The 24,254-nt window shown below is 41.1% G+C and overlaps 1 protein-coding gene across 15 annotated transcripts in view; it reads left to right on the top strand.

Moving 5' to 3' along the window:
• Window positions 1-24,254, top strand: part of cdh13 (cadherin 13, H-cadherin (heart)) — an 813,941-nt gene that overhangs the window by 444,346 nt on the left and 345,341 nt on the right. The window contains exon 1 of one of the 15 annotated variants that reach the window (XM_069902212.1): window positions 13,460-13,536. The exons of the other annotated variants lie outside the window; for them this stretch is intronic. Within the exon in view, the coding sequence (XP_069758313.1) occupies window positions 13,491-13,536 (46 nt within the window). The 5' untranslated portion in view covers window positions 13,460-13,490. Of the gene's footprint in view, window positions 1-13,459; window positions 13,537-24,254 lie in introns of those variants that run through there. 15 annotated transcript variants of the gene reach the window in all.

Genomic DNA, 24,254 nt, shown 5'->3' with positions numbered 1-24,254 from the left:
CAAGAAATGCCTTTGTATTCTATATAATTGTATTAGGCACTTCATTAACAAATGTCTAACGATTCTGTTGAAGCTGTATTCAAAAATGATCTTCTCAGTGCATCTTTTAAATATATAAGCTTTTGACAAAATAAACATTACTAAACTAAAACTTACTATTCAGGATGAGATAAATATGTTCCTTTAACTTGATGGTTTGATTAAACACAATAGTTCCATAAAACTATTTGATTCAGGAGAAGGGAAATTGATAAGCAGATTTTGGGCACTTCATTTTGTAGAGTGTAAGATGCCTTGTATCAGGCTTTTATTACTTAATAAAACATGTTCTATTTAAGGTCGTACAACTGCTTTCTCAGATTTAATCATGACTTAAGACTCATTTTATTAAAATAAATTTTACTATTTGTTCTGAGAGGCATGTTCTGATTAATCAACTTGAGTAAATCAGAATTACAATGAAGGACAAGTGGAAAAAAAACAACTTTTGCCAAAGTTTATTCAATTCTGTGATCAAAAGATAAAATAGACCATTCTGCCATTGAGTCTGCTTTACAGCTCCACTTTGAGCTCTACTGTTCTCACATCTAGTTCCAAATTCTGGCCTTTTCCCCTTATCCCTTGATGTCCCTGACTAATTAGATACCTATTAATTCCAGACATCCAGACAACCTGGATGCATCCCCGATCCAAACACTGGCACCTCCTGGACTACATCCTGGTGCGAGAAAGTGACAAACAAGATGTGCTCCACACCAGGGTCATGCCTAGCGCGGAATGCCACACTGACCACCGGCTGGTTCGCTGCAAGCTCAACCTTCACTTCAAGCCAAAGCCCAGGAACAATAAAGCCCCCAGAAAGAGGTTCAATGTTGGAAAACTGCAGTCAGACGAAGCGAGAGGAAACTTCCAGGCAAACCTCAAAGCAAAGCTCGACGTTGCAACCCGCCTCACGGACCCGTCCCCTGAAACCCTCTGGGATCAGTTGAAGGCTACCATACTGCAATCCACTGAAGAGGTACTGGGCTTCTCCTCCAGGAAAAACAAGGACTGGTTTGACGAAAACAGCCAGGAAATCCAGGAGCTGCTGGCAAAGAAGCGAGCTGCCCACCAGGCTCACCTTACAAAGCCGTCCTGTCCAGAGAAGAAACAAGCCTTCCGTCGCGCATGCAGCCATCTTCAGCGCAAACTCCGGGAGATCCAAAATGAGTGGTGGACTAGCCTCGCCAAACGAACACAGCTCAGCGCGGACATTGGCGACTTCAGGGGTTTCTACGAGGCTCTAAAGGCTGTGTACGGCCCCTCACCCCAAGTCCAAAGCCCGCTGCGCAGCTCAGACGGCAAAGTCCTCCTCAGCGACAAGATCTCCATCCTCAACCGATGGTCAGAACACTTCCAATCTCTTTTCAGTACCAACCGCTCAGTCCAAGATTCCGCCCTGCTCCAGCTCCCTCAACAGCCCCTAAGGCTAGAGCTGGATGAGGTTCCCACCCTGGATGAGACATATAAGGCAATCGAACAACTGAAAAGTGGCAAAGCAGCAGGTATGGATGGAATCCCCCCAGAAGTCTGGAAGGCTGGCGGCAAAACTCTGCATGCCAAACTGCATGAGTTATTCAAGCTTTGTTGGGACCAAGGTAAACTGCCTCAGGATCTTCGTGATGCCACCATCATCACCCTGTACAAAAACAAAGGCGAGAAATCAGACTGCTCAAACTACAGGGGAATCACGTTGCTCTCCATTGCAGGCAAAATCTTCGCTAGGATTCTACTAAATAGAATAATACCTAGTGTCGCTGAGAATATTCTCCCAGAATCACAGTGCGGCTTTCGCGCAAACAGAGGAACCACTGACATGGTCTTTGCCCTCAGACAGCTCCAAGAAAAGTGCAGAGAACAAAACAAAGGACTCTACATCACCTTTGTTGACCTCACCAAAGCCTTCGACACCGTGAGCAGGAAAGGGCTTTGGCAAATACTAGAGCGCATCGGATGTCCCCCAAAGTTCCTCAACATGATTATCCAACTGCACGAAAACCAACAAGGTCGGGTCAGATACAGCAATGAGCTCTCTGAACCCTTCTCCATTAACAATGGCGTGAAGCAAGGCTGTGTTCTCGCACCAACCCTCTTTTCAATCTTCTTCAGCATGATGCTGAACCAAGCCATGAAAGACCCCAACAATGAAGACGCTGTTTACATCCGGTACCGCACGGATGGCAGTCTCTTCAATCTGAGGCGCCTGCAAGCTCACACCAAGACACAAGAGAAACTTGTCCGTGAACTACTCTTTGCAGATGATGCCGCTTTAGTTGCCCATTCAGAGCCAGCTCTTCAGCGCTTGACGTCCTGTTTTGCGGAAACTGCCAAAATGTTTGGCCTGGAAGTCAGCCTGAAGAAAACTGAGGTCCTCCATCAGCCAGCTCCCCACCATGACTACCAGCCCCCCCACATCTCCATCGGGCACACAAAACTCAAAACGGTCAACCAGTTTACCTATCTCGGCTGCACCATTTCATCAGATGCAAGGATCGACAAGGAGATAGACAACAGACTCGCCAAGGCAAATAGCGCCTTTGGAAGACTACACAAAAGAGTCTGGAAAAACAACCAACTGAAAAACCTCACAAAGATAAGCGTATACAGAGCCGTTGTCATACCCACACTCCTGTTCGGCTCCGAATCATGGGTCCTCTACCGGCACCACCTACGGCTCCTAGAACGCTTCCACCAGCGTTGTCTCCGCTCCATCCTCAACATCCATTGGAGCGCTCACACCCCTAACGTCGAGGTACTCGAGATGGCAGAGGTCGACAGCATCGAGTCCACGCTGCTGAAGATCCAGCTGCGCTGGATGGGTCACGTCTCCAGAATGGAGGACCATCGCCTTCCCAAGATCGTATTATATGGCGAGCTCTCCACTGGCCACCGTGACAGAGGTGCACCAAAGAAAAGGTACAAGGACTGCCTAAAGAAATCTCTTGGTGCCTGCCACATTGACCACCGCCAGTGGGCTGATAACGCCTCAAACCGTGCATCTTGGCGCCTCACAGTTTGGCGGGCAGCAGCCTCCTTTGAAGAAGACCGCAGAGCCCACATCACTGACAAAAGGCAAAGGAGGAAAAACCCAACACCCAACCCCAACCAACCAACTTTCCCTTGCAACCGCTGCAATCGTGTCTGCCTGTCCCGCATCGGACTGGTCAGCCACAAACGAGCCTGCAGCTGACGTGGACTTTTTACCCCCTCCATAAATCTTCATCCGCGAAGCCAAGCCAAAGAATTTCCTCCTTAAACACCCCCAATGATCGAGCCTTCCCAGCTGTATGTGGCAACGAATTCCACAAATCCATGACCTTCTGGCTAAAGAAATTTCTTTTCATCTCTGTTTTAAATGGGTCCCCTCTAATTTTAAGACTGTGCCCTCTTGTCCTGAATTCACCTACCAAGGGAAACATCTTATTCGCATCTGCTCTGTCCAGTCCTTTCAGCATTCGGAATGTTTCTATCAGATCCCCTCATTCTTCTATACTCCAATGAACACAGTCTAAGAGCTGATAAAGTTCCTCATATGTGAGCTCTTGAATTCCAGGAATGATCCTGGTAAATCTTTTCCATACTCTCTCCAACATCATCACATCCCTTCTAAGATGAGGGGCCCAAAACGTCACACAGTTACTCCAAATGAGGCCTCACCAGTGCCCCACCGAGCCTTATCAACACCTCCTTACTCTTAGATGCTTTTCCTCCTGAAATGAAGGCCAACATCACATTCGCTTTCTTCACTGCTGATCCAACCTGGTGGGTAACCTTTAGATTATCGAATTTTGAATGTTCTCCCCATCCAAATAATAATCTGCCTGCTTATTTCCTCTTCCAAAATGTACAACTGTACATTTCTCAACATTTTCTCTCATAGCAACTTCCATACCAGTGTGGGTCTGGTCCAAAAGGAACGGAGGCATTGTTGGATCTGGTTCGAGGGAATGAGGTGGACTTGGAGAGAGGTGATCATCATATTCCTAGTCAGGGTTCATAACAGATAACAGGTATTATTTGATTGAAACCTACATCCCAGAATTAAACTTTAATGGAATCTAAATGAAACTGAAAATACTTTGTAAATAGCCATTGCGTCCACCAGCAGCTGTGGAGAAAGTGGAGAAGTTGTGTGTATTTAGACCTGAGGCATCGACTTTTCATCCATCTCCACAGATCTATTTGATCTGTAGGTTGCTTCCGACATTTGAGGTGAGGGTGGTTTGATTTCATTCTGGGCACCAGCAACACATTGCAGTCTGCCATTTAAACCAATTAGACAAAATGGTCTGAATCATATCTTTAATTTTCTTGCAAATTAAGGGAAATAAATTTCTTGGAGACTTGAGTTATGCTTAATCTTAACCTAAAGTCAGGGTACTGACTCGTCTCCCCTTGTGGCTCCCTGAGCCCCTGGTTGAAGATTTGCTACCTACTGAAGGCGAGGTTGATGATGATTTAGGGTCTCCGCAGGAAGTTCAGTTACTACCTACAGAAAGCTATCTGAGTAGCAAAGAGGCAATTGTGAAGGAAGCTAGAAATATCTCAGTTATGGCAGGGATTGCAGGCCATTACATCCTACAAGGTGAAGCAGAGCATTATAAATGGCTATGATGCTTCACCACGTGATGGGCTCATTACCTTTTTATGCTCGAAACTTGGGCACCTGCCTGCATTTTGCTCACACCTCATACCTTGATAAAGGGCCCAAGCCCGAAACATTGGTTATCGTCTTTATCTTTTCTTTCTAAAGTATATTGACTGTCTTGCTGTGTTTTTACTTCAAATCATGGGGTACGTAGACTTTTGTATTTTACTCAGACCATCTTGGTCTCAGGAGAAACACAAAAACTCAAGATGCTGGAATCTTGAATGAGCAAACAGAAGCTGGAGGGACAAAAGCAGATCGCGATAAATGATCCCAAAACATTAACAAACTACTTCTCTCCATGGATACTACATGAGCTGCTGAACCTCTCCAGTTTCTCCTTGTTTAACCTTGCTATTAGGCCTTGGCACTTCAACACATGCTGAAATAAGACCACCAAAATAGTAAAACCTCTGGTATCTGGCACCTATGGGGAATTAGTAGATGCTGTATATGCAAATTTTCCAGTTGCTTGAGAGTCACTCTTAGAAGGCCTAATTAATACACCAGAATTAAGAATAAAGAGTTTAAAAGACAAAAGCCAGCATAAAATGTAAAGTAATTTGAAAATAAATAGTATTGTAGTCCCTAATTGGGTAAAGTTCATTTTAATCAGGTAATTCTCGTAACCTGGACACTGGCACTGTAACAATATTGCGTTATCTGAAATGCTAACTTTGCCACCATCATAATGAACTCCCATCCCACCCCCCCACCCACCCAAGTTGAAAGACAAAGGCTTAATATACTTAATAATATGCTAATAAAGATAAAAACTCTTTCTTGGCAGTGATAGGGAGACACTTTGGGAGAGTCGCACCAGCAGTAAGTCGCATCAACCAGCTGGTCATCTGGGGCATCGCCATTTTATTCAAACAGAACTTTACAACAGCTAATCACTGAATATACCTGAGATTGTCTGATCTCAGAAGCTAAACAGACTCGGGCCTGGTCAATATTTGGAGGGGAGACTGCCTGGGAACACCAGGTGCTGTGGGTTTTTGTAAGGGGCGCTGGACAAAGTGGTGATTCTCTGCCTGCCTTACAGTAGGGAAAAGTTAAAGAATTTCATGTTTGTTACATTCTAAATGTAGTGTCATGTGACAATAATGGAACCTTTACCTTTACCTTTTATTGAAGCTTTATTCAAACAGCTGTTAAGGGTGGGGCACGACCGAGGCGTTTCATTGGCGGAATGTTTGCTCCAGTCTTCACCAAGAGTTTGTGTGTTGCTTCAGAGCAAATTTACTTTTACAATTTTAAACTTTTATTTAAATTTTTACTCATTCAAAGTATCTATTTCCTCAAATGCTTTTGCCGTTTGCTAGGGGTTGTCGATTGCATGGATTCTGGATATTGGGGATTTTATGGTATAATCTAGGGACTATTGAGACGTTGTTACTCTGTACTTTGTAAACTCAGTGGGTCCCTACTCCCTAGTTTTTGTCCTTTCATTCATTTTCCTTCCCTGAGTTTTTTTCTCTCTCTATTTTCTTCCACATCTCTAAATCTCATTTTCTGTCATTGTACACAACTAAATGTGCTCAGTGACCTCATGTTTCCCCAGTGAGTTAAATTCATGCAGTGAAATTATTACACACATAATTGGCAGAAATACTTTTCATTCTGCCAAATGATTTGAAGTCCTCTGTGTGACTTTTCAGATTTACATTCAGATGGTTCAAATTTTTGGATGCTAATTTCTCGAATTTCTTACATGGGTAAAAGGGCAGAAAATATGCATTGAACTGGAACTCAACAATATCCATTTCATGAGATGAATAAGTGCGTGGTTGGTTGCAAAAATGACAAAGCCTGCTCGTACAGACTGAACATGATTTCCATGAGCAATGATTGGCTGGTTGGCAAACATAGCTAAATCAAGCATTCTTAGATAATTAAATTTATTGAATGATGCAGAATTCTTTTGTATCCACATTTAAATATTTTGGTTTCATTATTTAAAATACCTTTAAAGAAAATGTTACATTGTCTCTAATGAGCCAGTATAGTTAGTGTCATGGTTAACCCAATGCTGTTACAGCATCAGTAGCCGAGGTTCAAATCCCTTGCTGTCTGGAAGGAGTTGGTCCGTTCTCCCCGCGTCTGCGTGGGTTTCCTTCAGCTGCTTTGGTTTTCTTCCAACCCCCAAAACATAAGGGGGTTGTAGGCTAATTGGGTGTATTTTGGCAGCATGGACTCGTGGGCCGGAAAGGCCTGTTACTGTGCTGTCTGTCTTAAATTTAAATTCAATAAAGTCAAAACATCTGGTTGGCCCAATCTCCAGGGAGTTCAGTGTTGCAACATTATGTAAAATACATTTTTTACAACTTTCATTTCATGTTTAATAGTTATTTTCCTATCATCAGTATATTCCATTGCATTTTACAACTCATTGCTGGGTACTACAGTAGGATAAAATTTCCCCCAATATTTAAATTCAGTCAGATGAAACAGTTATGTTTTTTACATAGAATTTGCATTTTTTTCTGTTCAAAATATTTTTCCTACCTTTTGGAGTGGTTGTTCATACACAAGCAACCAAAACCCAAAATTTCCGTTTCCTTGCGTGAGTTTAAACTGAATACCAGAAGTGTGGTAAGAGGCAGGACTCACAAATACGTGCTCTTCATTAGCATGTTGTTTCTGGAATTCCTGCAGTTAACTTTAAACTGCAGGTGTTCTGGAAAATTTACTAGGGGTTCAGGAGGTAACATTTTGGAACAGGAATGAGTCCAATCTTGTTGCACATGCTGCGTTCCGGAGAATTGGGAATAATTTCCTGGAATGTAGTGGCTGTGTAAAAAGCATGTGTTTAATGTTTCTCGTGGATCATAAACTTATCGCGCACAAACCAGAAATAAGTAGAGGCAGTATAGTGCAATTCATGGAACACTGAACTAATGGAGCCTGCTGTTTCACAATCCTGACCTCGGGGTGAGATAAATATGCAGAATCTTTGTGGGATCATGGGTTTCCTCTGGGTGCTTCAGTTTGCTCCCATACACTGAAGAATTGCAAGCTGGTAGATTATGGGGTCATTGTAATTTGCTGTCAATGAGGACATCGGATTAAATCAAATTGTTTATTGTCGTCATGTGCACCAAGATGCAGTGAAACATTTTATTTGCATTCCATCCAGGCCAATCAACTCAGACAGAAGTACAAGGCGATGCTAAAAATAGAATTGCAGATATTGCATTGCAGAGAACTTGTAATGGCAGTGAGAAGGTAGGTTGGTGAGATCAAGATATTCAATATTCAATGTCACCTACACAAGTTCAATGTACATAAGGACCAAAATTCGTACTAGTTGCAGCCAGACAGGAACAGTTACACCAACTACAATAGTAAAACCTAAATTAGTATAAATGCAAGACAAAAAAAAAGAAAAATATCAAATGATGATAATCACTAGTTTCACTACAAGAAATAAAAGTGACATTTCAGTCATATGGACAGATCTGGCCCTGTGGTAGTTGTTGTTTTGGGTTAGAATAGTATGGCGAGGTTCAAGAGCTTCTTAGTTGTTGGATAAAAACTGTTCTGGACCTAAGGTGCTGGAGTTCAGGTTCTGCACCTTCTGCCTGAAAGGGGCAGTGAGGAGATGGACCAGGGTGATGTGCATGTTACAATGGGTTAGTAATCCATTCCATCTCCTTCAATTTGCTGACTTTGAGAGAGAGATTATTGCCCTTATACCATGCCTCTGAGTTCTCTATCTCCTTCCTGTACTCCATGTTTTTTTTTATATTTGGCGTATGACAATGGTCTCCTCTGCAAATATGAAAATGAATTTTGAGCAGAATATGGTCACATAATTGTGTGTATAAAGTAAGGGGCTGAGAGTTGAGGCTGATCATGGATAAGATGTTGTCACCAATCCTCATTGACTGTGGACTGCAGGTCTGGAAGTATTGGATCCTCTTGTCGAGGGAATGCTGAGACACAGATCTATGAATTTGTTTGGGACTATGTATGGCATTGATTGTGAAGCTATAGCCAATTAAGAAGAGTCTGAAGCAGGTGTCCTTGTTACCCAAATATTCCAGAGCCAAGGAGGTGCTGTGGCAGTAGGCAACTTGTCATGGATCAAGATTGTCTGGTAGACGAGAGTTGATGTGTGGGCTGACTGGCCTCTCAAAACCCATCGTGAGCCACCAAATGACTGACATTAAGGCATGTTTTTCTTTGGCACCAATGTCTAGGCTGGCCTTGAGAATTTATCGCTCAATATTATTTTCCATTTAATAAATAGCAAAGCCTAACATTTTAACTGGCCACATTTAAAGTGAGATAATTGCCTTTTTGTTTCTTGCTGAGATACAAGTCATTTGGAGGGGGGTATTTGTTTCCTCTACATGCATTGTAGCTGAAAGACCAGATTATTTTGTTGAATCTATGTTTCATTTATATCAAAAGGTGTAAAAATAGATGGATTCATAAAGTAGTCTGTGGTCTCACATGTGGGCTGCGAGACCAGCTGAGTTCCTCCAGCATTTCTGTGTTTTTACTAGAATCACAATGTCTGTGGACTTTTATGTTTTACTTCATTTTCATAAAATAGGCAGAGCAGCAGGAACTTGGGCTTTGAAAATCTACCTCGGCATCCTGCTGGACTCACAATGCTCATGAAAGAAGCAATATCTTCAGCTTGAAGCTAAAGTTCAGGCATTAACAATCAAGAAATCAAATGTCTCCGTACAAGGGAGCTGGTCAAAGAACAGGAGACCGAAAGGAAGACTTGTGGGGAAGCAACATCTTTCAGTTTGATGCCTTCTCTCGCTCTCTAAAGATATTATATCAGACACCCTGCCATTCTTCAGGTCAAATGGCTTTGTTAGTTCATCAACAGAGAGGAAATGTATTGTTGAGAATAAACAGAGTTCTTATAAAACCATCTCAAAGAGAAGAGGAACACAATAAAGTTTTTGTGCATTTTTAGGCTGAAACCCAGGATTTTGATTTTGATGTTATTGTGGGAATCAATCCTAGAGGCAAGCATGTGACATCAAGGTCAGAAGCACACTTGGTGTTTGATGCATGGCCCATCTCGAGAGCCACAGGGCTCCTGCACTTTATTCTCAGTGAAACAAGATGAGGAGGTAGTCAACAGAGAATTTGACAGGGTGCATTTAGAGAATTGAGCTCAAATATTTATGGGGTCAAGAAGAGAGAGAGTTGAATGGGGAAGAGAGGGGTGGGGTTGAATGGACGGAGGCAAAGTTTCCAATTTAATTACAATGAGTTCAGTAGAGACATAGGTTCATGGAGTCATTCAACATGGAGTTTGTGCTTCAGCCCAACCATATGCTATCTACCCCATCTATGCTCCTCGTAGTTTTGCACACTTCTATCAGGTTCTCGCATCCTTCCTCTGCTCCAAGAATTCGGCCTATCCATAACTGAAAATCTCCCTCAGTGGAAACATCCTCTGTAAGCATAAACCTCCCATAATGTGGCAAACAGAACTGTACACAGTACACCAGCTATGACTGTTCAATGTTTTATTAAATTGTGCTCTAGGGGGAGGGAGCAGAGAAACAGGGCATCATATGGGACTGTGTCAGAGAATGTAAAGGCAGGTGAGTGAAATATTAAGATGTGAAGGATGTTTATTTGGTATCTTTCTGGACAAGGAAGTATACTCCATATTCTCTTGGCCCACAACCAACACTCAAGCAATACACCTACTTTATTTCTTCTCTTGAGCCATACCCTTTCCCTTGACCCAGGAAAACTAATTATTGTTAAGACTAGAAGGGAGAAGAAGTTTGAGGTAAGCAAGATCATTTAATTCTTAAATCTAGGACTCAATGGATTACAAGATCTCATTTCCAATGCCATAGTTGAATACTCAAATCCAAGTAATTGCCAAACATTTTCTAGCCACAGCTAAGGCCAATCTCAAAAAAAGCAATTTGAAATTTATCTATTTTTAAATCCAAACTCAATTTCTTAATATAACTCAGTAAAAATACTCTTGGGTGAAGTGAAACTTTAAATTTGAATATAGCTTCTAAAAATTCCTAATTCTCTTCCAGAAGGGTTTCACCATCTCACATGACCAAGTAGAATGCAGAAGTTAAGTTTGAATGTGATGTTAAATTTTAAATTTAGACATAGTAGCTATTTTGGCCCATGAGCCCTTGGCTGCCCAATTATACCCAATTAACCTAAACCTGTAACTCCCGGGATGTTTTGAACAGTGGGAGGAAACAAGAGCCCCTGGGGAAAACCCTCACAGACATGGGGAGAATATACAAACTCCTTACAGACAGTGCAAGTTTCAAACCTGATTCCATTCGCTGGTATTGTAACAGCATTGCGCTAACCACTAAACTAATCGTGCCACCCATGTAATGGAGATACCTTGATGAAGGGCTCAAGCCTGAAATGTTGGTTAGGTACCTTTGCCATATAAAGTACACTGTTTGATCGGCTGTGTTTTTCTAGCATTGCGCTTTTACTTCAATCACTGGGCCTGGAGACTTTTATGTTTTACTCTTTATAGGGCAGATAGCCTCATTATCTAGTGACAAAGACACAATGGGCATGAAACATTTCAGTAGTCTGCAAGTCAAAGTGTGCGGATGACAGATCTAAATTTTTGAAACACTCAAATTATTCCAAATTGCAGGTGTGCATGGATGTTGCCTTACCCTACTAGCTGTTCTTTGTGATTTTTGGAAAGAAAAGGCCTGATCTAATAAGCAGTTGTTGAAAGATATGATAATGAAGATTCTGCAACAAAGGAAGGCCAATGTCCAGGTGAGAGCTGCCAAGCACACACCATTCTTCAATTTATAAGTACATATTCTGCTCTGTTGCACTTGTTTCCACTGGAAATTGGACATATGGCACTCAAAATTTGATGTCCATTATTCATGTGCAGGGAATTGGAGGTTGTATAAGCCTATTGGAAGAGAGCAGTATCAGTATCTGCCAGAGTAGATAACGGTGAACAGTCAACAATTATACGAGCAAGCATAATTCAAAATTCGGAGGTGCAGAAGGACATGCAAGTCCTGGTGCAGGATACCTCATGGTTAACCTTCAGGTGAGTCAGTGAGGAAGAAGAATTCAGCAGTGGTTTTCATAGTACCCCCACTAAACTCACATTCCACCTTAAGCAATCCCTATGCCATAAGTGCTCTGTGATTACTCAGTGATGTGAGTGGAAAGAAAATGTTTGAAAACCACTGCTTTAATCATACCCCATTGACTCGTTACGTGCACGGTTTCATATCTCCAAAGGAAATGGGTCAATGACAATTTTTCTCAAGCAAAATATTTCAGTAACAATTGGGTCTAGAGCGGTGATTCTCATCCTTCCCACCCACTCACACCCCACCTTGAGCAATCCCTTACTAATTACAGAGCACCAATGACATAGGGATGACTTAAAGTGGAGTGTGAGTGGCAAGGAAAAGGTTGGGAACCACTGGTGATGAAGCTGCAGGAGGAATGCTATTACAAGAGAATAGTTGTGAGGATATTGGCCATTCAGTAGTTTACTTATCAAAGAAATTCAATGAGCATCAAAAGAATTATTCCACTATAGAGAAAGAATTATTTTTCCTTGTACTGGCTTTGTAGTATTTCGATGTTTACATCTGCATAGCTCAGAGACCATTGTACACTGACCATAATCCTTTAGTGTATATGGCTAAAATGAAAAACAAAACTAGATGATTGTTAAATCAGAGTCTAGTTCTGCAGGAGAATGATTTAATGATAATGCATATTAAAGGCAAGGATAATATAAGATGTTAAGTTTGCAATGTTGCTGAAAGATGTTATATTTGCCAATATTATATCGACAAAGAGATAGACAACAGACTCTCCAAGGCAAATAGCGTCTTTGGAAGACTACACAAAAGAGTCTGGAAAAACAACTACCTGAAGAAACACACAAAGATCAGCGTGTACAGAGCTGTTGTCATACCCATGCTCCTGTTTGGCTCCGAATCATGGGTCCTCTACCGGCATCACCTACGGCTCCTAGAATGCTTCCATCAGCGCTGTCTCCGCTCCATCGTCAACATTCATTGGAATGACTTCATCACCAACATCGAAGTACTCGAGCTGGCAGAGTCCGCAAGCATCGAATCCACGCTGCTGAAGACCCAACTGCGCTGGGTGGGTCATGTCTCCAGAATGGAGGACCACCGCCTTCCCAAGATCGTGTTGTATGGTGAGCTCTCCACTGGCCACCGAGACAGAGGTGCACCAAAGAAGAGGTACAAGGACTGCTTAAAGAAAACTCTTGGTGCCTGCCACATTGACCACCGCCAGTGGGCTGATCTCGCCTCCAACTGTGCATCTTGGCTCCTCACAGTTCGGTGGGCAGCAACCTCCTTTGAAGAAGACCGCAGAGCCCACCTCACTGACAAAAGACAAAGGAGGAAAAACCCAACACCCAACCCCAACCCACCAATTTTCCCTTGCAACTGCTGCAACCGTGCCTGCCTGTCCCGCATCGGACTTGTCAGTCACCAACGAGCCTGCAGCAGACGTGGACATACCCCTCCATAAATCTTCGTCCCCGAAGCCAAGCCAAAGATATCATGCATGAATAGTATTTAAAAAAAATGTAGGTTGCAGTTAAAATTTTGTTCTTATAGGTCAAAATGTTCTTTGTTGGGGGACGTATTTTAAGTTCCTGTTTTGTTTTCAGTTATACTTTGGAGGTTAGTGCAGGGTGCAAAACTTTCACAGATTTCACAGCTCATCAGCAGAAAGGAACCATTAAATATTGAGTATAAACAGGGTATTGGTCCTGGAAGAAAATAAGAGAACAATGGTGTTTATTCAAGTGAAACCTATGGTTACTTACAAAGAATCAGGTGAGTGGGATTTACAGAAAGTCATGTGATTGAGACACTTGAAGAGGCAGGATTGAATAATGAGAAATCAGAGATCTGCAAGGCACAAAGGTGGTGTGGCTTTGTGTGAAATGGACAATTTGGCTGGCTCTCGTTGCCAGGAGAAATATTGACCCACCGTGATCATTGTAATATCTGGGGGGGGGAAAGGAAGCAGGAGGATTCTTGTATTTGGATCATGACTATTCTGATGAGCATTTCATTTGACCTGTGCCTGGGTTTTGAAAGCATCGAAGAAGTCACATGTTTCATTTCCCCTATGGAAGGAAGAGGGGAGGGGTGACAATCTTTTCTTTTTCAATCTTTAAAAGTTTCAGTTTCAATACAGGATTTCTAAGACTGAATTTTGAATTGACTTTCCAGGATTGTGCCAAAGCTGTGATGGTTTGGATAATCCATACTCATATCCGTTTAATCACACATAGTTGGGGTAGATTTAAGTAAGATGCTATGTTATTAGTAATTATTAATAAATACATTGTTTTACACTATCATCGTGAATTTCTATTGCTGCTGGTTTGCAATGGAACACACTGGACGAGCCATATTTATTGTTTGATGAGGTTCTCCTTTTACTTGATACCCAATTCTGATCCAACCATCATTAATTATCCTGCATTTTTACTGCCTGCCTTGGTCATAAAATCTGTATTCAGCGAATCGGAGAATTGTTATGTCTCAGAAGGAGGTCATTCAGCCTACTGAGATCATGGTGCCTTCCTGGACAACAAACTATTTAGTACATTCCCTTGCTCTTGGAAGGGAATGATAAATTTATTGTCATCTACATTGTAACAATGTACATATGCACCAAACATCTTATTTGTTTCAGTCAAACAGATATTTGAAATAAAACTATAATCGTGAACTTAATTGAATTAAAAGAGACTATAAATGCATCTGATAGGTAAGTAGTAAATTTTCACCGTAGTAGCAGTAGTTCATATAGTTCTTGGTGCTGTTGGAACCGTCCATGTTTAGGGTAAGGAGAGGTTGTTCAAGACTGACAGCTTTGGAAAGAATCTGTTCTTGAATAAAGATCTGCTGTGGTCTTATTCCACCTGATGGTGGCAGTGAGAAGAGGTTGTGATCAGCAATTTTGGTTGCCGCCTTGAAGTAGCCCCTTACATAAATGTCAACAGTGAATGGGAGATGAAAGCCTGTGATGAACAATGTTATGAGTATTACCTTTATGGAGCCTTCTGCCTTCCAGGTCATTACCCAACCAAGCTATGAGGCAACCTGTCACTATACTTCCACAGTGCATCTGGAGAAGTTCGCTAGAGTATCGAACAACATGCCACATCTCCTCAAATTCCTTGGAGTCATGGGTGGGCTTTCTTCATTTTCCCTTGATGCGCTGGCTTGAAATGTCATCAGGTATATAGATTCCCATGAATTTCAAGTCCATGTTTATTATTGACTGCCTGCACATATGTAATCAGATGAAACAATGTTTCTCTGGACGACACTAGATACACGTACACACAAAATACATTTCTCACATAGCTCATGATAATCAATAAAGGAATATAATGCAAAATAAATACAATCCATGGAATAATTTATTTAACTTCATTAATTAGAGACCTAAGGCTCCAGCTACCAGTCCACAGCTTGTGGGAAGAAGCTATTTCCCAGCCTGGCAGTTCTGATTTTGATACTTCCTACCTGATGGTTGCAGCCCAAAGATACAAATTCAAGTTTAAGTTTAGTTTATCGTCATTTGATTGTACAAGAACAACCCAATGAAAGAGCGTTCTCCGGTTCTCGATGCAAAACACGCAGATGCACAACAAGGCAAAACGCACATATAGAAATGAAGGCCTCCATTGGTTTGGTTGACCATGGGAACTGAGCCTCTGGTGGTCACTAGTTTGTTGAGCAGCATCGACTATGGCTATTGAGGCTGATCCTGGAATGACAGGCTCTGCCTCAGTTACTGCATGTGTAGGGCATTATTGAATTGTTCTCTGCTGTCCGCTGGGCTCTCCATTTAGCTCTCCACTCCTCAAACTGACTCAAGATCATTTTATCGCCTTGCTCTAGGTATTGTCGTATACCTCGCCACACACAAACACACATATAACAGATATACAGACAAATAATACAGGACAAACAAAGCAGGACAAGTATTCATCCGTACAAATAAATAAGTACATATTGTTTCATGAATATGAGCATCTCGAATGGTAAGTGGGAGTAGTTCCTTTGGTTGTTCAACATTCTCACTGCCCGTGGGAAGAAGCTGTTCCTCAGCCTGGTGGGACTGGCTCTGATACTCCTGTATCTTTTTCCTGATGGGAGCAGCTAAAAGATGCTGTTTGGAGTGGAGGGGGTCCTCAATCATTTTGCGCGCCCTCTTCAGTCAATGATCCCAGTAAATCATGTCACTGGGAGGAGGAGGGAAACTCCGATGATCCAATTCTGCTGGATATCTGGAAAGGAAAAGAATGAACATTTGCTGTTTTAATAAATCATTTTGCATGTTTGTAATTCAGCGATCCCGTGTGTTCAGCATGTAGTTTGGTAATGATATTTACTTTGTCTTTCTCAACCTGTTGCCCAATTTCTAAGGGCATCCGACTAACTGTTGCCTTAGGTTTTAGAGGAGGACATGTGTGATTCCAATATAATTATTTCTAAATAATCAGGCACGGCTGAAGTAATGCTCCAACATTATTTCTCATTTCTGAGATTTAAAGATATTCTTTCAAACTAATTCTTCATCTCTTTATTCATAGCTGAGATTAAATTGCAAATCTCACCGCTAAAAAAAACCCCACATTGCATACAACTCTTAAATTAAGCATTTAATATTTTAGCTCTTGAATTTGTTGTATATTTTCTATTTTTTGTATTTTTTCCAGGGCAACCTAAAGGAAGAACTTTTAAGCAAATAGAGAGATGGGGGAAAATAGAGGGTGAGATCTGAGGTAAAAATCAGACCAAAGTGAAGGTCGATGATAGGTCAGAGAGATTAAGTGATAGAAAAGGTCATGGAGCAAATGATTCTCATTTGAAAATGCTACAATGCTTTCCTTGCCTTTCCATGTCCATCACCTCTGACCTGTGCTCCTCTCCCTGCCCTTTCTACCCTACCCTCCTACCCTGCTGTTTCACTCAGGCTCCTGACTGATTTTTGCTCAGACCTTGATATGTTTTTGCCTCCTATAGATTCTACGGGACTTGCTGAGTTTTTCCAGCACTGTTGTGTATTTATTACATGAAATAATTTGTTATTAACAGTCATTTTATTAATGTTGCGAATGAGTTAGATTTTTAAGACAAACACTTTAATAACAATTGTTAATTTCATGTATGGGGACAATCATTAACAAAAAATGGTCCTTGATCACTTATTTTCAATATCAGGTTTTGACATCATTCTTTTAACATTGTCCAATTAATTATTGAGAACCTTCATTTACTGTAAGTAATTTATTTTGAAAATGAACACATGCTGTGGCTGAATTGTTCCCACTAACATGCACCGACTGTCACATTTCTTCCATTGGTTTCCAAGCCCTTGTTCTGATGGACAAACTAGCATTTGATGATGATGTATCTGTGACGCTCAACTTCTTTGAATTGACTCGATCCCTCTCCACCTGTACCTACACTTGAATTTTATGATACTGGTCACAAATTTCTCTACCATGGTGCACCTCTCCCCATCTTCCATAATCTCCTCTCTACTCATCTTTGACATGACTGATATCTAATTTTTGCTTGCAGCCTTGTTATCTTCCTATTCCTTCCTTTGAAATGTTTCTTTTACCAATGTTAACTTGCACCTTATCAACATGCGATTGAGCTGAACTCTTTGTAGGACTGGTGTCCAGACCTATATTCAATCTTGTATAATGTTGTTTGCATCACTGAACCTACACCCAGCAACATCCCTTTATTTTCTGATCAGTCATATAATAATTGTTATACCGAAGCATTTCTTCCTTAAAAGATTACTGTGATATCATCCACTTTCTCTTTCTGGGTAAGAGAATGATAAATTTAAAATGATTTGAATAAGTAGATATTCTCTCTGAAAAGCACAACATGAATCTTTTAACCAACTATCTCAAGCATTTGAAAAGTCATTTGGTTTCATTCAGGCTTGGAAAGGATCATTCCAAAATGCTTTTCTTTCCAAAGTCATTTTACTTGTGTTTGTTTGGAATGGGGAATAATAATACATTTATGTTGCAATAATTGAAAAAGGCCATAAATATTAAGAGCATTATTACACTTCATTGTGTTTCCACATTAATCATTCAAAGATTTTAAACATTGCCTTTTAAATTGCATTAATGTAAGTTTAAGCTCTTTCATGACAGAGTGAATATTGACAACGTAGATACGGTTCTCACATTCCAGAGTCTGGCAGTCTCTTGCAACCATGCATTCGTTCTAGCACTAATCCAGCTCGTGGTACCATGTATGGATTTTCTTTGACTGAAAAGAATAAGATAAACCGAAGTGGAGACTAGATTTATGCTGCAGTTGTGTTTTAATAAACCTCAATGCCCTTTTTGGGGCTATCTGATTTAAGCCCCTTTGATCAACATTTTTGTTCAAAGATAGAAATTGGAGGTTAGATATTCATTCCCGGTTGCTTCCTGTAAACATGCAATGTCGTGGAGCTTCATTTTGGAAATTTGATTCCACGGACGCCAGTGGAACAGACTTTTTGGAAGTTGAGTCCAATTTGCAACCATGACTGCATCAAAGGTTTAGTACAAAGACCTGAGGGTAAGTTTCCACTCCTGGCTATTGACCATTTCCCAATTCTTCACTGTCAGTGAAATTTAGGTGGAATTAGATTGTCTTCATGCAATGCCTTAAAACTATAATCAATCACATAATATTGTCCCTCTCACAATAATGACCTCTTTTGTGAGGTTGTGGAGTGTATCATGAAATGCTGGGTGACAGGTTGCTGCCAATAGCAGTTTCATCAATACAAAGAAGCAATAAATCCAAACTTGTCAGCTTGTAATTTTAATTTACAAAATGGATTCACTCTGATTAATTAACCTCCACAGCTTGCAGTTTCAAGCCGAATGAAGGCAACCAATTAATGTAAGTTTACAGTCAGGGCTCTAATACTATCACTATAAACGTAAGCTTCAACATTCCAAAGAATGCTAAATTACCTTTGATGAATACACCTTGAAGTCTTTTTATAAAATAATGGAACATAAACATAATCTTATTTCATTAACAGTATTGCACAAGTTGACATCCTGGAGGGAAACTACACTCTAACAGCCAGATAAAAGAACTGGTATTCTTCTTTCTAAATGGGTTTGTCTGCTGTACATGCAAGTTTGCTTTAAGTAATGAAGCAGAACATATGAAAATGCCTTTTTAAGTACTCAGATGATGCATTCATATAAAATCACAGTAATATTGGCACTGACCCTCGGAGACCTAAAGATTAACCTCCAGGTCGGGTCATTGGTGAAGAAGGCAAATGCGACGTTGGGATTCCTATCAGGAGGAATAGATTATAACAGCAGGGATGTGATGTTGAGGGTTTATAAGGCATTGGTGAGGTCTCACAAAGTATAAGGAACAGTTTTGGACTCTTTATTGAAGAAAGGATGTGTTGGCATTGGAGATAGTTCTGAATCTTGAAATACCTGGATAGACTAGATGTGGCAAAGTTTTTCCCATGGTAGGAGAATCTAGGTCAAGGGGATACAATTTCAAGATTGAAGGGTGTCTGAATAGGACAGAGATATGGAGGAATTTCTTTAGCCAGGTAATGTCAAATCTGTGGAATCTGTTGCCACAGGGGTTAGTGAAGGTCAGGTCATTGGGTGTATTTCAGAGAGAGAGATTGAACAAGTTCTTGATCAGCCAGGGCATCAAAAGTTATGGGGAGATGGCCAGGCAGTGTAGAATCACTGTAAAAATTAGAATTTACTGTCATTAACAAGTCACAAAAATTGTTGTTTTGTGGCATATTACAGTGCAAGCATATACATAACCACCTTACAAAAATAAATAAAAATACAGCACGAAAATTCAAAGTGAGACAGTGTCTTGGTTCATTGATCATTCAGGAATTTGATGGCAGTGGGAAGAAGCTGTCCTTGTGTCGTGAGGGCTTGTCTTTAGGCTCCTGTACCTTTTTACCAGTGGTAGCAGAGTGAGGAGAGTATGGCCTGGGTGTTGGGGGTCTTTGAGGAAAGAGGCTGCTTTGTTAAGACACTGCCTCTTGTAGATGTCCATGATGGAGAGAAGCCTGGGGTCGTGATGTTGCAGGCTGAGTTAATAACCCTCTGGAGCTTTTTTCTTGTCGAGAGCGTTGACATCTTCATACCAGGCAGTAATACAACCAGCCAGAATGCTCTCCATAGTCCACCTGTAGAGGTTTTTGAGAGTCTTTGGTGACAGACCAAATCTCCTCAAATACCTCACAAAGTGTAGCCACTGGGGAGCCGAGGGGGAAAATGGTTCAGCTCATGATTGAATGGTGGGGCAGACTTGATGGGCTGAATAGTCTATTTGTGCTCCTATGTCTTATGATCCCCGACTTCCTATGACAAAGCTATTCAAAATTCAACCATTAACTAAGCAGCATTCTTTATATAGAGCATGAAATCAATCAGCACCAAGATTATTGTTCTGTCCTTTATTTGCAATACCTTGGAAAAGTAGTAAATTATCTCTGTTTTGATGTGCTACATCAATCATCCTTGCTGGATCTTAGGGATTGTTATGGATTATGACCTCTATCACCATCAACCACATTGATCTAATTATACAGTGAACATTATTCAAAATAGAACGTGGTTCCAGTAAAGTTCCTCTCCTCATCTTATACCATCACTAATCCTTTAACTTCACTGGATCAAAATATTGGAATGTTCAGCCAATATGATTCAGTCTGCATGATATAAGTAAATCAATGTGACAAACATTTGCTTGTATGGTAAGAAGAATCCAGCTAAAGTTAAGTGCAAACATTTTTGGTCTTTGAGGAAAGTTATGCAGGTAAATGTGCCTTCATTAAAGCAGGAGACATTTAATCTAGCTACTTATCAATCAATGGAAAGCAATGGAAAGTGTCACTTCCAAAAATAACTGCTCAGCAATGCATAATTTAGATTTTGCTGTCCTTGTCCACAATTCAATGTAACTTGAGTTCACAGGTGGACCCAGAGCAAAACTCTGGATGAGGAGTGAGAGTAGCTGTCTTTGATTAAATGTGACACTAAGGAGTGTGAAGTCAGAGAGCATCAAGGATTACCTGCTAACTGACTTGTATCAAGGCCCTTTTATAGAGTAAGAAAATGAGACTGTAAAGGCAGAGATTCTCCACCCTCACGTCGCTGAACCTACCTTCATAAATGCTCCTGGAGCAGCTCCAAGGTTCTGACTCGGAACCCTCTGTAGGCCTTTGTCAGAGGTGGAACGGACCTCTCGACCGTGCTCCATAAATGACCAGCCGCTGCAAGGGGCGGGCTGATGACGTTGCAATGATGCAGTCAGCCTGCAACCTAGGACTGTTTAATGAACTGTTTAGTGAATCTGAGCTAAACAGTTTGTGTCAGGCAGAATGATGAGAGTGAATGCGGTGTAGGAGTGCAAAATTCCCCAGCAAACCATCCCCAAGTTATCATCTCCCTAACATCTTACAAATGAACATATTATGCCAGCGCATTGTTTAGAGTACTACGGTATAGTCATGATCGATGTGACTTCTACCGCCACCGCACCTTCAGGGCCCCAGACTTGTCGCTCCCTCATCATTCTCAATCTCCATAAAGCCCATTCTGCAGTAGATCAGCTGGCCCAGCACCATCATCCACTTGTAACAGCTCTGGAGATGGCCTCATGATCTTGACTCACCACGGCCGGAAGATTGACAAGAACGAGAGAGCGGAGTGGCAAGTCCGAGGCTCTGAAGATGCAGTGGCAAATGGTCACACCCATGAAGATTTTCACCGATGTAAAATCCATTTATAGAAGGAAGGTTTTGTGCTAGACACCTTTGAGTACACTGTCGACACAGACAGATCAATGGCCAACTTCTTTACCCATAATCCCCCATGCAGCTGGAACCACTCTGGGAAACTCAGAGTGGTTCCAGCTGCATGGGAGATTATGGGTAACAAAGACGACCATTGCAGCCGTACCTTTATAATGGGCAGCATTATGGCAACAGTCAGTCTGCCTACATTGGCTCAGGAGGACGCACCAAGGCGCCGCGCCGCATAAATGTGATGCTGGAGCAGCCTTTTAGGGCTACACTATAAAAAGGTAAATTAAAATTTTCTCTGCAGATGGAGCAGGCCTCGAATCAGAGGTCCTCCATAGAAACACCTTCAGGCACATGTTTGTTGAAGCTCAATATTTCAGAATATCAGAGCAGGAATTTCTCGGGGCAGAGTTCTAAGTCCAAATATCTGTAGCAATGACTTGGTCTTTCCTCACAAGGTCTGAAGCACGAATGTTTGCTGAAAACCGCGTAATGTTCAATTGCTATTAAAATGTCTTCAGAAAATTATGCAAGAAGCCTTTGGCAACATTTATACATGGACTGGTAAGTGAGAAATAACACTTGACCCATGTAAGTTCCCGGTAATGGTGATTCAGAAGGAAAGTGAGACACAATGTTCAATGGCATTTTCATCACTGAGGTCGCCACTATCAACATCAAGATCGACCAGAAACTCCACTGGATCACCCATGCAAATCTGTGATTGTAAATACAGGTCAGAGTCTGGAAGTGGCACTGTTCATCACGGTTAGCGCAACACGGTTACAGTGTCAGCGACCTGGGTTTGAACCTGGTGCTGTCTGTAAGAAGTTTGTACATTCTCCCATATCTGTGTGGATTTCCTCCAGGTGCTTCAATTCCCTCGCCCTTCAAAAATATTGTACCAGGGTTGTAGGTTAATTGGGTTTAATAGGGCACATGGGCTTGTGGGCTGGAGGGGCCTAATACCTTGCCATATGACTAAATTTAAATTTAACAATTAAAAATAATGAAATACCTGCAACGAGTGATTTATCCAATGTCACTTTAAATCATTTCCATCATCTAGAATATCAAAAATAAGATGTCTTATTTCCTAAAGTAAAACATGAAAATCTGCAGATGTCGTGGGTGAAGTCAAAACACAAATCTGGAGCTGGTCTTATTTCCTAATTGTATGAGTGCAGTTTCAATAGCATCATCCATGTTGAAGCACCCCACATGTTTGATATCCCACCCACTGATATAAACTATAGCTTCCTCCAGAAGCATACTGTGGCTGCTTTGTATATATTCTACATTGCAGTTCCACACAGAGGAAGTCTACGGTTGTTTCACAAAATCATCTCTACCACCAGGAAGGGCATAGGCAGCAGGCATGTGGAAACTCTGGCACTTGCAGGTTCCCCTCCAAGTTGCATACTTTTCTGTCCCATTTTCCAAATGGTCGAAGGGACCTGTTTCTGTGCTGTAATGTTCTATGGTTCAATGGTAATTAGTGAGGGTATTAAATAATTGCCTTGCATTTCAGTCATATAATGTTTTAAATTGCAACAATTTACTGCTATCTTAAGAACCAACAATAGTAAAGTAAAAAATGTGATAGGCTCCAAATTGCAAATAATTAGCAATGAAATATTTAAACTTCTAAAAAATGTAGATTGAAGAAATTTTACACTAAGTAGTTTACAATATAATCATTGCAGTAGTTCAGAGCTCATGAATACCCAAATAGGAAAGACAATGAAGCTTCGTCAGATTTTTAATCTTTTATCCAATCAGATAGTGCTACCTGGTTCCTAAAAGACCTGAAGATTGTCAAGGAAAGAAAGCATTTCTGAAATCAACATGATGGATGTCATGATTGCAGACATATTATTAGTAATTGTTGGACATGCGTAGGCTTTGCAAACCGAGACTGTGCCCATGGTTAATGGAACCAAAAGGAGATAATGAGCTCAGCGTTGCAGAGGAATGTATTCTGCATGACTCTGTATCAGGAAAAGATGTGTGGGAGGACAAATTGACAAAAACTTTGCCACTTTCCAATTTTCTTTCAAAGTGACATATTTTACTACATGAAGCAAAGGGCAAGAAAAGAAGGAGTCAACAAACTAAAGACTGAATGCGTGTAAGACAAGGGAAGTTGGAATAAATGAGTAAAGAATGAAAAGTAAGAACTCCAACTTCTTTACATGAGATATAAATGATCTACTGGTTAAAAAGTATTGATAAAAGTGTGCAGGGTTTCTTCCTCTATAACCATGGACTTGAGGCTGGACCATTAGAGGTACATTTAAATAAATAGAGAAGATTGAAATGAAATGCCACTGAACACTTTTTCAGGTGGTACCAATGTATTTTCTTTCAAACATTTAACAAATTGAGAAAGCCCAACCTAGTTAAATATTTAAATTCAATAATTTATTTTTACTTTCTTAAAGCCTTTGGGTCAGGCCATTGTTGGAGTGGAATGAAGCTGTATGAAAGTGTAGAAATATGCCAGTGAACTCATTGGTGCTCAGCAACAACCATGTCAAGGATGGTGCAAAACGTTGCGAGGTTTAGCTGATTCATCCTTGCTGAATGACTTTTCAGTGAAGCTACACTTCAGAATTTAGATTTTGGTTGGGTCACATTTAGAGGAATCTGGTCGCTGCATGAGAGGAGGGTATGGAGGTAGTGT

The sequence above is a fragment of the Narcine bancroftii genome, chromosome 10, assembly GCF_036971445.1.
Source record: "Narcine bancroftii isolate sNarBan1 chromosome 10, sNarBan1.hap1, whole genome shotgun sequence".
NCBI classification, from domain to species: Eukaryota; Metazoa; Chordata; class Chondrichthyes; order Torpediniformes; family Narcinidae; genus Narcine; species Narcine bancroftii.
Note: the sequence above shows the minus strand (reverse complement) of the source record. Positions and strands in the feature narration are given on the sequence as shown.